The 17,064-nt window shown below is 35.6% G+C and overlaps 1 protein-coding gene across 2 annotated transcripts in view; it reads left to right on the top strand.

Moving 5' to 3' along the window:
- Nucleotides 1-17,064, top strand: part of CFAP299 (cilia and flagella associated protein 299) — a 594,205-nt gene that overhangs the window by 507,819 nt on the left and 69,322 nt on the right. For both annotated transcript variants that reach the window (XM_043572380.1, XM_043572381.1), the window contains exon 4: nucleotides 5,581-5,723. In XM_043572380.1, the coding sequence (XP_043428315.1) occupies nucleotides 5,581-5,723 (143 nt within the window). The remainder of the gene's footprint in view (nucleotides 1-5,580; nucleotides 5,724-17,064) is intronic.

The following is a 17,064-nucleotide window of genomic DNA, read 5'->3' as shown; positions in this document are numbered from 1 at the left end:
GTGCATAGGGCAGAAGGTAAGCCTCTGACAGCACCTGATTTATGAGCTGAGCAATTCGATGCAAAACGAAAGAGATTATTTTGTTGCTCTATAGAGCTGAAGGAGAAACAGGAAGAAAGAAGAGGCTAAAGAAGGCTTAGCTAACTAAATGCTTAGGTCCAAACAGGATTTTTGTCTTTTGTTTATTTTGGTTTTGTTTGTTTGTTTCTCTATTTGTTTTGGAGGTATTTAGTTCTGTTTGTTTGGTAGAAGCTCCGTAGATTTTGCGGTAACCAACTTAGGGGCATAAGCCTTATGAATATAGAGAGGTGTTAAGAGTTTGGACAACCCACTCAAAGACATACAGTGAACCTGGAGGAACCCTCACTTATACTCAGTTTGGCCTGACTTAAGATCTCTAGCTCCAGAAAAATCCCAGGAGTCACAAAAATCACAGAGCATCCACTTAACTCTCACGAGGCTGGAGAAGTGTGATTTGAAATAATTTACTTCAGATTCCCATGGACAATGGTCTTTAAGGGAAGGTTTTATATAATAATATAAAATAGTTAAAGGGAAGGTTTTATATAATAATATAAAATATATATAATATAATATATAATATAATATATTATATTATATTATATTATATTATATTATATTATATTATATTATATTATATATTATATATATATTATTAATATAATAATATAAAGTAATATATAATAATATAAAATGGACAATGGTCTTTAAGGGCAGGTTTTATATAATAATATAAAATAGTTAAAGGGAAGGTTTTATATAATAATATAAAATAGTTAAATCGTGGGTAAATATATATATAATTTTAGACCATCAGTCATTTTATCCGCAAAACATTGAGATGTTTAGGTATTTGGCTAAGGTAAAAACCGAGCACTCAAGCTTGTGTTTTTAATTCTTTACAATCTATATTAATTTTAGAATGATTATGGAATTTATGGATTGATCTGAAACCTAAGGTGAGAGATAAATTAACCACGATGCTGATGACTTGTGTATTTATCTTTGTAGTTCTATCCATTTTTGCTTTCCATATTTTGAAACTATGTTTTCAAAGGTTCGTTCAAGGTTATAATTGTTCTATCTTTCTGCATTGAATCTTTATCATTGTCTAGTGACTCTCCATCTCTAGGAACAGTTTTTGTCTTCAAACTCATTTGTCTCATACTAATATGCTAATACCAACCCTCTTTTGGACATCTTCGTATGCATATTCTTTAAACAGTTAACTTTCAACTGTACATTTTATATCATATTTTTTATCCATTCTAAGAACCTTTGTTTTTTAACTTAAACATTTAGCCATTTACATTGTCATTACTTAACTATTTTAATTTACTACCATATATATAAGTTAGCTAGGGCTGCCATAACAAAATACCACATACTGGGTGGTTAAACAACAGAAATTTATTTTCTCACAGTCCTTGAAGCTAGGAGTCAAAGATAGATCAAGATGTCAGCAGGGCTGGTTTCTTCTGAAGCCTTCCTCCTTGGCTTGCCAGTACCCCTTTCCTTCTAAGTCTTCACATGGTCTTTCCCCTCCATACAAACCCCTGATGTCTATAGGTCCAAATATCCTCTTCTTATAAAGTTAGATTGGATTAGGGACTACCCTCATGGGCTCACTTAAATTTAATAACTTCTTTAAAGGCCGTATGGCCAAATACATTCTCTGAGGTACTGAGGGATAGGGTTTCAACATGTGGATTTTGAGGGGACACAATTCAGCCCATACCACTATCATTACATTTTGAGCAAAATATAGACATTTTCACACCAAAGAATGAGACTTTTCTTTGGTTGACAAAAGACTCTTGCTCAGAGAAATCCTAGAGGATGTCCAGTTGACTCTTGAACAACGTGGGTTTGAATTACACAGCTCCACTTGTATGTGGATTTTTCCTGCCTCTCCCATATTTTTCATCTACCTTCTTGCCCTCTGTTTCATTGATTGATCACTTTTTCCTCATTTTTTCCTTCCTTTAACAATTTAAAGATCATATACAGTATTTTCTATTTGTTGATGGTGGTTCTAGATTTATACATGTATATTTATCAAATTCTAGAATTAATCAATATAACTGCCTTTATTCTTAAAAATCCAAGGACATTCCAACATTTTAACATATATGTTTGTTTTAAAATTTTAGACATATTATTGTTTTTTATATTACAGAAGACATTTTTATTATTCTTTTACACAGTCAGTATTTGTTTATATTTTTTCCATATATGTACTATTTTCTTTGATTATCATTCTATTCTTTATCTCTGACCTTTCAGTTAGAGTCACTTGCTTTTGCATGAAGTACAGTTGACTCTTGAACAACATAGGAGTTAAATGTGCCAACCCCACCATGCAGTCAAATATCTGCATACAACTTTAACTCCTCAAAAACTTAACTAATAGCCTACTGTTGATTGGAAACCCTACTGATGACACAGTTAACTAACACATATTGTGTATGTTGTATGTATTATATACTGTATTATTACAATAAAGTAAGCTAGAGAAAAGAAAATATTAAGAAAATCATAAGGAAGGAAGAATACATTTACAGTACTGTACTGTAGTTATTGAAAAAAAAATCCACATACAAGTGGAGTTGTGTCATTCAAACCCACGTTGTTCAAGGGTCAACTGGACATCCTCTAGGATTTCTCTGAGCAAGAGTCTTTTGTCAATCAAAGAAAAGTCTCATTCTTTGGTCTGAAAATGTCTATATTTTGCTCACTAGAAAGATACTTTCTCTGGATGTATACTTCTGGAATGATTCTTCTTTTCTCTGGACACATGGAAGATTGTTTTCATCCTTTTATTTCTCTGCCCTATGTTGAGGCAATAAGTCCTATTAGTCTCTCTACCTGAAAGGCTGGATTTTGTTTCCGGTCACCTCCAACCACCCAAATCATGAAATTCTTGCTGAGATTCCCTGGGGTTGGGCACATGCCTGCAGGCCAAAGATGGCTTTAGGGCTCTGCTTTCCTTCCTGGGGTCTGGTTTCACTAAGTGTTTGACTCTAGTATTCCTCGTTTTCTTGCCCGTGCATCAACGCATGTTACAAGTTGCTTTTTAGATATTACCCAGAATTTGTATTTTTCAGCAGGAAGGTCTGTTACAATATTTGGTATGCCATTCTGTTGAAAAAATAAGGCTGGCCCATCTCATTTAAAAAGAGAGACAGGGACAAAGACAGAGGCAGACAGAGGAGTCTTTTTTCCCCCTGTTAATAAAGTTCCATTTTAAAGTAGAGGACTTACTTGGGACTTTTTATTTCTCTCTCTCTCTCTCTCTCTCTCTCTCTCTCTCTCTCTCTCTCTCTGTGTGTGTGTGTGTGTGTGTGTGTGTGTGTGTGTGTGCCTGTATGACTTGCCTAACACCAGGAGCAGACTTGATGGCATAAAGATTCCAAGCACCTTTAGGACTGCATAGGAAACATCAATAGTTACAGCACATAGTGTTGTTTAAGCAGGGATAGCAATGTTAGGTATGGGTTTAATAGTGTAATAGTCCCAGGAAGTCTCATTGAGATACCATCCATTTAAGAATTTGTTCTGCAAAAGCTAAAAACTGTGTGGCTAAAAGCATGGAGAAATCTAAATTTAACTGGAGTTATATGGTGAAAATGAAAAGGACTAGGGATTGAATCTATGTAAGTCTGAGCACAGGAATGACAATGCTAGCTCTTTCTGCCATATCTATGGGAAATGGTACTAATCCGTCACCATACTTCCTGTCCTTAAGCCAAGAATGTGCCTCAGAATCCTTCTTAACACAGTATCCTTAGCACTCAATGCCAAACAACCACAGCAGGCAGGTGAAATTTAGCAAACTAGCAACTAGCAGTAAACTAGTTTATGGCTTATTCTTCTGCTTTTCAACTGGGAAACTGTTAGCAACGTGTTTCCTCAGGTTCGGCTGGGAAAAAATTCTTTTAGTTTTCCGGAAGCTCTGCTGTCTAAGGTAACCCATGTTAGTACTTCCTATAATTGACTACACAAAGATACAACAAGGAACCATCTAATGATTGCTGGAGAGGAAAAGGAAGATTCTTTATCGTTTCTTCCAAATGTAGAACTTTGCCATAAAATTCTGCAGTTTGAATTCAATTTGGAAATAAATACATCAAGAACTCTTCCAGTTGCAGTTGTATTTTTTTGTTTCCTCACTTGTTTGTTTTGTTTTTCTCTTAGAACTTGAGATCAATATCCGTTGGCTCGATAGAGAAAAGATTACAGTTCTTTTATTTGTGTGAGCTTGTTCCCACTTAAGGACCTTGGCATCAGGTATTCCCTTTGCCTGAGAGGCTTCTGTTCTAAATCTTTACATGGCTCTTTTTCTCATCCTTCAGACTTCAAGTCATGGTTTAAATTAACCTCCCCAAGGTCTTTTCTGATTACTTGAAGTAAGCTTCACCACAAGCAACTCATTCTCCAGTCAACCATCTTCTTTATTTGCTTTGTTTATTTATTTGCTTTATTTGCTTCTTTATTTGCTTTATTTATATGGCATTTATCACTCTCCAGAAGTACTTTTTCCTTTCCATATCTCATCTGTCTCCCCTCACCAGAACATAAGTTCTGAGAGGCCAGGATACTTACTGTCTTGTGTCCTTGGCACTTACAGTGGAACCTAACATGTAGTAGGTGAATAACAATATTGTGCAAGAATTAAGATGAATGAGAAATATGTACTTGCTGTTTATTTTGACTTATGGAATTAATTTGTAAGGTGACTTTAATTTATAAAGAGATTTTTTGACTTTCATGGTCATGAGAAGGAACCAGATATTTATATCTCTATAACAGAAAATATATAAGCATTCATATGGAAAAATGATGTAGTGATTAGAAAGACAATCACATGAGCCAGAGTTTTAATCTCAATTTTCCATTTCTAGCTATGAGAACATGAGTGAAGTACTCAACCTCTCTGTTCCTGTTTTCCCATCTAAAAAATAGTATTACAAGAGGCTTGTGGGTGGTTCAGTTGGTTAAGTATCCAGCTCTTGATTTCAGCTCAGGTCACCATCTGGTGGTTTTGTGTTGGAGCCCCACAGCAGGCTGTACGCTGGCAGTGCAGAACCTGCTTGGGGTTCTCTCTGTCTCTCTCCCTGCCCCTCCCCCACTCCTGTGCATGCTTTCTCTCTCTCTTTTCCATTCTTTCTCTCAAAATAAATAAATAAACTTAAAAAAATTATGACATCAAGAAGACCATAGGATTGGGGGACAAGTAAATAATATACTACAAACACTTAATGTCTGCCCTTTAGAAGACCTCTATAAATTATTTACTGATATTGTCATATAAAATTATTGTAAATGCACATTATATGAATGTGAAGTTAACTTGTAGTGAATTTCTTCATTTGTCGGGAGTAAATAATCATACCTACTTCCTAGGATCATGGCGAGGCTGAAACGTAAAGCATTTAAGAATAGGGTCTGATACATGTAACGCCCCAGATCTCTAGCTTTCATTATCATATGCAATGTATTCAAATAACTTTTGTTCATTTACTCTTTCTATTCTCCATCTTTTGTGTGTTCTACCAGACCGTGATCTTTATTCGTGACAAAAACTCGCATGGGCAGGAAGTGTCAGGATACATTGACTATGCCCACAGACTAAAGATTGAAGATTTTGAAGTCTATTTTAGTGGAAAAAGAAGACTTCTTCCAAAACCCACAGATATGAGGTAAATTATATGCACTCTTCACACTTTCAATAAGAGAACAAGCTCCTCGGTGGCCTGGTAAATGATCTTTATTTTATGTTCTACATCGTGCCTGGATTAGAGATATCTATATATATCTATATAGATATGTGTGTATGTATCTCTCTCTCTCTATCTCTCTCTATCTCTGTCTCTAAAGTATATATATATATATCTGTGTTGATATGCATATACATATGCATTTGGAATATGATAAGATTGGTTTGAATACAAAATAAAAAAAATTAAGTGGGGAATGATCATAGATGTACTTTTTCCATTAACAGTCTGAGGAAGAGAACTTTTCAGAGATGAGGTAAGTAAATTTTCAGTGACATTCCTTTTAAATGATAAGTAGAGCCTAAAAATGGCTAATCTCATAAGCTCTTGCCCACTGGGGACTTGGTCTGCTTAGGAGCCTCGGGAACAGTCCATCTAACACATTCTCCTCCCTCTTTTCTTTGGCCACCAACCAAAGTACAAGCCTTTGACTAGCTCACCCTCATTTATTCTCATCACTGGCCTATTCTGGGATTCCTCCCCACCCACATTCTTTTTACTGTTGGCCCCTGCCCTTTCCTCTGGAGACCTCAACCTATCACAGATGATCTGCTCTATACCGTCAGTTTATTCACAGATTAGCCCTTCTATCTTCTTCTGAATAGCTCTCAAGCTAACTTTTTAATTCTCTTACTTTCCATAGAATTCAAAAGTGGTAGCAGTATTCTACTTGAACTCTCCACTGTATCCAGATTATTTGACACTTACAATAAATAACACTCTGCTCCTCTGACATTCCTGCCATTTTTATGCATCCTATTGCTATTTTCTAAAGACTTCTTAACTCATCATCACCTTAATGGACCCACCTTTTCTTATCTCACCTACAAGTCATTTAACTCCTCTCTTCCAATCTTTTTGTGCTTTGGCTGTATCTATCCTGCTAACATCAAAAGTAGATTGATAGGGACTTTTTTTTTTTTTTTTTTTTTAATGCACCTGTAGCCAAATTCCTGGATTCTCCTAGGGGAAATTTTAGGAAATTTCACTGAGGTGTGGATATCCAGAAATATTCTAAAAAATATCCAGAAATATTCTAAACCTCCACCCCACCCTCAAGGCCTTTGTTGCCAATTGTTGACACTGACTCCTCTCAATATATGATTTGCTTCACTTTTCACATATTACGTTCAGTCTAAACATAGAGACTACCAACTGATTCTTTCTCTTTGTCAACCAAAATAGACTTCCTCACTAGTCAGTGTTCCCCTCAGAGTACCCTTCTGATTATTTTCGCTCACAATTCCATTCCAGCAGCCTTTGGCCCCTGGGCCTGCCATCTGCATTCAGAATATGACTTCTCCTGACTCTTGGCATACAACCACCATGCTGTCTTGTCCATTCGCCCAGTTCTCAGAGGGCCAATTTGCTGCAAACCTGTGCACATTATCCCAACACAGTGAGATCTATGCTTCCCCAAGAACCATAAGGGATATATGCCCTAGGAATGACTCAGGCTTTTTTTCTGGCGACAGTTCTGAAGCAAAATACGTCTGACCTTAGGTGGCTGCACCCTCTACTTTTAGAAATAGATTTATTTCTTGAAGAAGAATTGATAGTTTATTCTTACCAAGTGAAATATTCCTTTATACATATATCTAGTCTCACAACATTTTTACGAATCCAGAGAAAAAAATACCAACTTGTTCTGTTTAGAGCTAATTTATTCAACATGTTTTTGATGCTTTCCATCCATCTTTCTACTGAAGCTACACTTCATCTGTTCTCCCTGTTGTTAAAAATTCTCAAACTGACTCTCTCAACTAGCCCCTTTATCTTGCCTCTAAACATGCTGAAGCCATTTCTATATTAAAAAAGGAAATCATCTTGGGGCACCTGAGTGGCTCAGTCGGGTGAACATCTGATTCTTGATTTTGGCTGAGGTCATGATCTCACTGTTATGAGATCAAGCTCCGCATCAGGGCTCTGTGCTGACAGCACAAGGCCTGCTTGGGATTCTCTATTCCTCTCCCTCTGCCCCTCCCTGACTTTCTCTCTCTCTCAAAATAAATAAAAAATAAACTAAAAATATAAAAAATAAACAAATAAGGAAATCTTCCTTGCACTCCAACTATTTCACTCCCCCTCTTTCAGTTTTTATCTGAGCTCCTCAAAATAACAAGTGTCTCCATTTCTCATTCCTCAGGTAGGTGCTAACCCATGGTAATTAGTTCTCTGCCACCATTATTCAAATGGCATGACTCCTGCAAACAGCACCAATGACTGCCAACTTCAACACCCTGTGGATTATTTTCAGTTCTTCTCTTACCTAACTTCTCTACCTTATTTGGTTAGTGTTGATTAATCATTATGCTGAGTAACCCTTTCTTCTCAACACTATTCAAATACCCTTTTTATTTTCAGAATCCCTCATTGAACTATCCCCTTGTTTATTTCATACATGTTGGCATTCACCAGAGACCATCCTTAGGCTTCTTTTCTTATAATGTACATTCTCCTGGGTGATTTGATCACTTTTCTAGAGTTGAGTTGTGTTCACAGCTACAACCCTAACACAGATCTCTCTTCTTATTTCATATTCATGTATCCTACTGCTTACTTCAGAGAACCTTCTGTGTATCTCATTAGCACCTAAAATTTATTTTCAAAATTAAACTTGTTTTAATCTCTGAAGTGTGCTGTTGCTTCTGTATCCCCTGTCTTGGATAATGGCATTACCCTTGCAACCCAAGGCATATCCAGATGTTATCCTAGACCTCTTCCTCTCCACCACCACTCCATAACTAATAATTTACCAAAAATACTAGATTCTATAACCTAAACATCTTTGTTTATATTAAAGCAAATGTAAAATGTGTCATTTCACCTATATGAATTGTTCATACTAATATTTCAGTATGAATCTTTATCTGATAACATTTTAACAGAAAACATCAAGATGTTGTCATACTAACTAATAATTCTTTAATATCATCTAATACATAGTTAGTTCTTACTCATATTTCATTGATTGTCTTAAAGTTATTTTTTCACAGTTGGTTTAACCACATCGAAATCCAAATAATTTTGTGTTTTCTTATTCTATCTTCTGCAATTCTTTTCCTCTGTAACAATCCCCTCCTTCTTTTTATTTTTTATGCTGTTGATTTGTTGGAGAAACCACATCATCTATCCTAAGAAATGTCTCGTATTCTAAATGTGACTGATCAGTCTACACTGTTGTTTTACATCCCACCTCTATCCCTCTATTTCCTGTCAGCCAGCTTGATGAAATCCAGGCTCAATTTTTTTTTTTTTTTAGGTAAAAATTTTTAATATGTGAACCTCTGTGAGCTTGATGAATGAGTTCAGGTGGTATCAGTCTGATCACTGCACAATAAAGTTCCCCATCATTTCACCCAAATGGTTTTAGCATATAATAATGAAATGTATCTAAATATTTTTACCAAGGATTGTATAATGGTAATTCTCTACTACTGTCATTTGTTCCTCATTTTTAGCTAGAATTCTTCCACAGAGAATAATTTTTCCTCATCACTTATTTGGTTATCCTAAAATAGAATTCAGTTCATGCAGAAAAACAAAATAAATATTTGATTATTTTCCTACACTTATGAAAAAAAATGCAAAATCAAAACACAAAAGAGTACACAGAGAATGCTAAATTGTTTTCAAAGTGGTTATACTAATCTGTACCCACCAGAAGTGCTGTATCGTTAACACACATTTTTCCTCCCCCTGTAGTGAATTATAAAAGATCTCTCATTGTGGTTTTTAACTTTCATTTCTGTAATTACTGATCAGGCTAGGTATCTTTTATTGGTTGTTCAAATTTCCTTTCTGTGAATTATCTATTAAGACTTTTCCTCATCTTTTCTATTAGTTATTTATTCCTCTTTTTCTTATAGATTGTGAATTCTTTTTATCTTTTGGACATTGATTAATCCTTTGTCTCTTGTATGTATTGAAAAATCCCACCCTCTCATGTGCAACTCTCTTTTCACTTCCTTTACATTAACTTTTGATGGCCAGAAGTCAGAGGTTTTGATAGTCAGATTAATATATTTCATTAATATATTTCTTTTCATCTGAAGTTTGCACTTTCTTGTGTTTTGTTTAACCATCCTTGTCCTTATGGAAGACACAATGATATTGTCCTATAGAGTATGGTTTTGCTTTTATTTTTTTTACATCTTTAACCCAGACAGATTTAATATTATATATGGCTATTGGGCAAGGGTCTACTTTTTATTATTGTTTTCCTGTATGACTCATAGTTTGTCCTAGAACATTTATTGAAATGTCCACTATCATCTCTCTCACATCTGCTACACCATTTGTGGCATAAATTGGGTTCTATACATGTTAGCTTGTTTCTGGGCTCACTCTTTAGTTTTATTGGTCTTTCCTTGAAATAATAGGATCTTGCTCATTTAGTATATTTTAGGAATAATTCTTGGCATGAAGAAAGGTAGGTTTCTCTTCTTCAGAAGCATCTAGGTTACGCTTGTCCCTTACTCTAACATAAAAATTCTAGAATTGGTTTGTGAAGTTCACACACAAAAAAGTTGTAATTTTGATTGGAATTGCTTTTGAGTTGTCACCAATGTACAATTAATTGGCATCTTTATGATATTAAATCTTCCATTTATCTACTTAACTTATTTATGCCTTTTAAAATTTCTTTTAACATATTAGTGAGTTTTATCATTTTTTTCCTCATCAGTGCTAGATAATTTCTGACCTTTTAAAAAAGTTATCTCTATTCTAATGATCCCACTGAATAATTTTTACCACATGAACTTAACTTAAGCCATCTATCACAATCAAACTTTAGATGTTTCACTCAACAGATTTCATGCCAAAAAAATGACTAAACAGTTGTTACTGGGGTGGGGGGGGGGTATATTTGGTATATGTAGTTCCATACTTAGTTCAATTCAGAACTAAAACAAAGACTTTAAAATTGAAGATTTCATAAAAGTCTCTTTATATTTACTTACGTTTTGACATGCTATTTTATTCGGTGTAGGAAGAGACATTAGTTCTATGATTGGAATCCTGTGTTGTGGAAAATATAAATATCACAGCTGAGGCTATTATGAAATGCAGCAGAAGAAAGGGCCCTGGGAACTTGATGTCTTGTCAGTCCATCCTGACCACGTGTTTAAGATTCAATACCTTCCTGTCAGCATATGTGAATAACTTAGTTGTTCAACACACAGTATTCTTACCATCTGAGAGAGGAGAGCATAGGTAAACCACTTGGTAAAGTTCACGAGAGAAACAATGGTGAGTGAGAGCAAGTTCTTAGCAACTGTAATTCACTGCTCACCTCCAGAACACTATTTTGGCTTTAAAAGCTTTTGTATTCTGAGTATAACTGCGCTATGTAGAATCCTTGATTTCTATTCTGTTCCACATTTAGCTGCTTATGTTTCCATATTTATGTATCCACATCATGTCCACAAAGATCTAAGGTCTGCCTAGAGAGCACTACCGATTTCTCAAGTTGAATGGTCAGGAGGAAATGAAAAAGTTTTCTTAGTGTTTCTCTTTGGAGAGTCTATGAAATATTCATACCCTTGACTGAGGAATGCCCCTAAATACTCAAGCTTTGAGATATTATTTATCAAATTTCCCTTGAAATCCCATTGTCTGCTTTATTAAAATATTTAACATGCCAAACTTCTGAAGTTAGAATTTAAAGTTGTGCTTACCGTGTGCCTAAGTGTGTTCTCATGAAACCATCTGGTAATAGATTAGCAGGTTCTCATGTTTAAAAGAAAAAGGAGTAAATGACTCAGTTCTTCTGCAAGAGGTATGTAAAATATTGCCTATTTTTAAAGTTATTAATGTTGTTCCACATCTAAATATGGTGACTAACTAGTAGAATATCAGTTTAGTCTCTTTAAGAGATATTTACTGAATTTGAAAGAGAGGGAATACTTTAAGTGAAAAAGAATTCCGACTGAAGGAGACTTTCCACAACCCTCTAGCTCCTTGATGTCCAAAGTGTAGTCCATGGACCAGTAGCATCAACAATAAAGCATTTGAGGCTCTACGCTAACCAGTGAATCACAATTAGCCTTTAACATGATCCCCCAAATTTCAATATGCATATTAAAGTTTGAGAAGCATATTTGAGACCTGTGCTGTGGCTGTTGAGCTCTTTAAATGTAACTAACTCTGAAATAAAATATGCCAGGTGTAAAATGCATACCTGATTTTGAAGATATTTTATAAAAATATTAACTATGTGAATAATAGATATGCATTAATTGCATGCTAAAATGATATGTTGGGTTAAATGAGATATATTACTAAAATTATTTCCTTTTTTTTTTTTTTTTTTTTTTTTTTTTTTTTACTTTTCCTTAGTGTGACTGCTAGAAAATTTACAGTGACATATGTGGCTCTTGTTTTGGTTCAATTCTCTCTCTCTCTCTCTCTTTCTCTCTTTCTCTCCCCCCCCCCCCACCTCTTTCTCTGTATGTGGGTATGTGTATATCTGTCTACTTGTCCCCAACCCAGAGGTTTAATCCCATCCCGATTTTAGGACCAATATTAATCTTAGATAGGCGTGATATAAGAAGCCATAGACCAAAGATCCAGTTAGTGTCTGGCTGCAGACATGTTTTGTTTGGCCGATACAATGTATTTAAATAATTGTTTCAGTGTTTTAGAAACAGGAAAGGTCACATAAAGTATATTGGATTCAGATTCTCTTAAAAACTAATTAAGGTCTTCCCACACTGAGCCCGTATTCTCTCATTTCAACATGATCTAGAATTCAATAGCCGCTGCCTCCTGAGATGGGGTATGTTCTCACCAGGTTAACAAAGTCGTGGACTTGACCACTCACACAAACTGGCATCTGCACTATCCCCCTTAAGTTACCTATTTCTAGTACCGCCTGGATTCTTGCAGGCATTTGAGTTTCTGACTCCTGGCCTAAATTAACTTCTCAGATTTTAGGAGTCATATTTGCCGTCAGTCCAGTCATGCCCTGTGTTGCTCTACCACTCTGGACGAGTTGAATTCCAGCCCTTAGACCCACTCAGGTTTCTCCATGCCACTGTACGAGGCTGTACTCAAAGTCAGAGATAATTATGATGCTGATAAAAGTTAACTGAGCACTTACTGTGTACAGGGAACTCATAAAAATATACAAATAATTTATATGCATTATTTCACTTACTCTTCACTGCAGCCTTATGGCTTAGGGATTTTTTTTTTTTTCCATCTTCTAACCTCAAACAATGTGCATCGTAGAGGTGTTAATTGGCTTAACCCAAAGTTCCACACAGATACATTTGCTTTCACAACTAGAAATCCAGCACCAAACAGAGATCTGTGGAACCCCAAATGCCATGATTTTTTTTTTTTTAAATCAGTACATGATTCTACTTTAGGACTCTGTCATGAAAAGATATCATTTTCCCCTTTGGTCTCATCTCCATATCCCAGTCATTGTCAGGTTGTATATTTCTTTTGCAGATGTGTATCTGACTTGACAAGACCTAATTTGGGATTGTTTTGGAGAACTTGAAGCAATCCCGCTATCCACAGTTAAGACTGGGGAATTTCAGCCATCCTGTACCCACCCTTGCCACTTCCTCCTTTCATTGAGCTTGGCAGAAAACAGCCCTTTGTACTTAACCAGGCTTTTATTTTCAGTCACTATGAGTAAGAATTACAGCGTCCCACAGCTTTGTGTGTGGAAGAGCTCTGGACAGAACTAAAAGTGGCCTTTAATTGTGGCTTCAGCCTAAAAGTCTTTAGGGAAAAATTGGCCCTGACTTGTTGAACCTCAGTTATGTCCCAGGATACTTTTAGAATCTATTCATATCCTCTGAACTGTGGTTCACATAATTTTTGTAATATTTACTTGGAATTCTTATACAAATAAATTTAATTTTCCAGTACTTAACTCATTTCAGTTTCTCTTTATCCCAAGCTAAACATTAAGTCCTATCTCTCATGGAAACCTCAAGGATGAAGAAGAGAGGTCCCCAAAGTTAGATTCAGATGGACCTCCTCCTGCCTGTCTATATAAAACCCAAATATACTAGAACTAACTGTTCCTACCAAACACCCACTGAAATATCTGCCTGCATTGTTCTATTGTAGAATTTTATCCAGACCCTGTTTGGTTCATTGTTAAAAAAAAAAAAAATCAAACTATCAGAGCTATCATTTGATAGTCTCTTTAATTGTCTGGAATGTGCTTCCCAAAAAATTATGCTCTGGTTAAACCTTAAGTGAATAATTACAGATCTGAGACAACCTCTAGTTTATTGCCAACAATACTGTGATTAGGACAGGATTATTCTTTATGCAAGATATTTTCCAACATTTAAAAATTTTGGTAAAACATATGTAACATAAAATTTACCATTTTAACTATTTTTAAGTGCACTGTCCAGTGGCACTAAATACATTTAAATTGTCATGCAACACTTCCCGTTTATTATAAAAATTATCTTAACTTTGGAAATGTTCAAACAACAGTACAATAAATACCAATATACTCACCACCTAGACTAAACAGTTGTTAACATTTTTCCAAATTTGCTTCTACTCTCTTTAGTATGTTACTGTGTGTGTATACCATTTTAAAATAGCTTGCAGATTTCACCCCTAAATATTTCACCGTGAATCTCCTAAGAATAAGAATATCCTCCTACACAACATCACCGTTATCATACATGAGAAAATTAGTAATTATTTCCTGTTATCATCAGCTCAAATTCAAATTGTCTTAATTGTTTCAAAATGTGTTTTATAAGTGGTTTTGTGATGCATCATCCAATCAGTGTACAAAAATTGCATTGCTTATGGCTCTTGACTGCCTTTTAATCTAAGCCACTTCCCCTGCACATCCCAACAAGATTTTTTTTTCCCTTCGTCATGACATTGACTTTTTAATGAGATAAAGCCAGTTGCTTTTTACATTGTCCCACATTATGTATTTGCCTGATTCTTTCCTTGTGGTATCTTTTAACTTGTTTCTCTTGTCTCTGTATTTTCTTGAAACTGGAAGATAAGTCTAAAAGAGTGATTGTATTAAGTGTAAATATTTTTTCACCAAGGAGTTTCAGTGGTGAGTAACTATATACTGCATCATATCATGAGATACCTAATGTCAACTTGTCCCATTATTAGTAATGCTCAGTTTGACCCCAAGCTAAAGAAGAATTGTTAAATATCTCCTCTGAAAATATTTATTTTCCTTTGTTGGCAAAATTTTTATAGTAGCTAACCTAATATGAACTAACATTTATGTGTTTGTACAAACTTATTTGTTTGTCTATTTCCTGTTTAAAATCTACATTTTTAAAAGAAAGGTTATTAGCAAATTAACCTTCGTATCCGGAATTTTTTCATTTAATTTTCTAAATTAGGAGAAAAGATGGTATTTGTTATAACAGAATTCATCAAATGGAGTTAAAGTTTTAGTGTAGTGTTATCAGGAATCACAGACAACTTCCAATGTGCCCCAAAATTACACTTGCTTATTGCTTGAAACTCAGAACCATTTTCCTAGAGAAACTGGGCCATTCCACAAAATGTCAAACCCATTATTTCTATTGAAAAATTAATTCTGTTGTATGTAACAAAAAGAAACTTGAGGACATCAAAGAGATGTCTCCACCCTCCTGTACCTTTGCTGTTCCATCTATATGACAGCCATCTCACTGAGTTAATAAAATAAGTAGGGACTCACCAGGATCACATTCATTCAGATGCCATAACTGTGACCATCACAAAATTAAAAAGTAAGGTAACGTGATGCCTCAGGGAATACACCTTGCTCTCTGGAGTAGTAGGCAAGATCAGTTTCTAATTTTAGAATACATATGAGTCAATACATTCCAGGTAGATTCTGTTCAAAAGCCCAACACTTAAAGCTTGGAGAATACTAGAAATATACTGATGGTTGGAAATCTAGAAATGTAAGGATGCTTGAGTGTAAACCTCACAAATGAGAAGAAGATTCATGGCTTGCTTAAGCACAAAAGAGTGGATGTAATAGAAAGGTTATTAGGTCCTAGGTCTCTTAATCCGTAGTCCAGATTCTTTTAAGAGTCCAGCATGCTGTATATTTATCTATCTGTACATACGACTTGAGTGTCTGTATTTTGCTTTGCTTCATTTTATTTTAAAAGCAGCACTAGCTTAACCAGTGACAAGCAAAACTAGTCCACTTGCTTGAAATAATTATCTTAATCACATATCAAACTATACCATTGTCTCTGGTCGGTGGCTGAGTTAACATGCGAAGAAAATGGAGAGTGGGGTCTATCTACAGTACTTCCTGTGGGGGAAATTGTGGAGCCATTCTGAAATTGAACTTAACAGAGAGATTTATGGCTCTCTTCCCACCCTGTTTTCCACTTTCCCCAGAAATTCTACTCTTCACTTTAGAAGAATCATCTCGAACTTCAGGAGTAGAGATTAGCATTCAGTAAGATAGAATTCTACTTAAACCTCTTTTAAGATTCAAGACAATCAAAACCTTCCAAAGTTAAATTAAAAACTCCCATCAACTTCCCTGTCTGTTTTCATGGGTCTACCCACCTCTCCTCATGCTTTAATTACAAAGAACTACTACTCACCATTTTCTAGATACATCATGCTCTTACATGACCCTCTACCAGAAGTACCTGTACCCACATTCTCCACTGAGCAAACCCCTTTTCTTCTTGTGTGTGTGTGTTTTTTTAATTTTTTAATGTTTATTTATTTTTGAGGGACATAGAAAGACAGAGTGTGAGCAGGGGAGGGGCAGAGAGAGAGGGAGACACAGAATCCAAAGCAGGCTCCAGGCTCTGAGCTGTCAGCACAGAGCCCAAGGTGGGGCTCAAAGTCACGAGCTGTGAGATCATGACCTGAACTGAAGTCAGATGCTTAACCAACTGAGCCACCCAGGTCCCCCTGAGCAAACCCTTTCTTGAAGACACAATTCAAGTGTGACCTTCTTTTCCAAACTCTTCAATTCTCTGGACTGATTTCACCAATATGATTCCATATCACTGTGTCCACCTCTTTTCCTTTGTATCAGATACAACTTGATTTTGGCACATTTACTGTAAGCTCTTAAACACAGGAACAACCATGATGCTGGAGGTTCTGGGTGCCAAATATCTGTACCTCCTCTCTTCTCATAGCTATAACTGGCAAGTAACTAACACAATAATCCCCATGGGGAGTTATTCAACAGATGGTTACTGAACACCTACCAAGTTCTAGGGCTGAGGTTACAACAATTGCCAGAAAAAAAGTAAACATTTTCTCA

This window comes from Prionailurus bengalensis, chromosome B1 (assembly GCF_016509475.1).
Source record: "Prionailurus bengalensis isolate Pbe53 chromosome B1, Fcat_Pben_1.1_paternal_pri, whole genome shotgun sequence".
Classification (NCBI taxonomy): Eukaryota; Metazoa; Chordata; class Mammalia; order Carnivora; family Felidae; genus Prionailurus; species Prionailurus bengalensis.
Note: the sequence above shows the minus strand (reverse complement) of the source record. Positions and strands in the feature narration are given on the sequence as shown.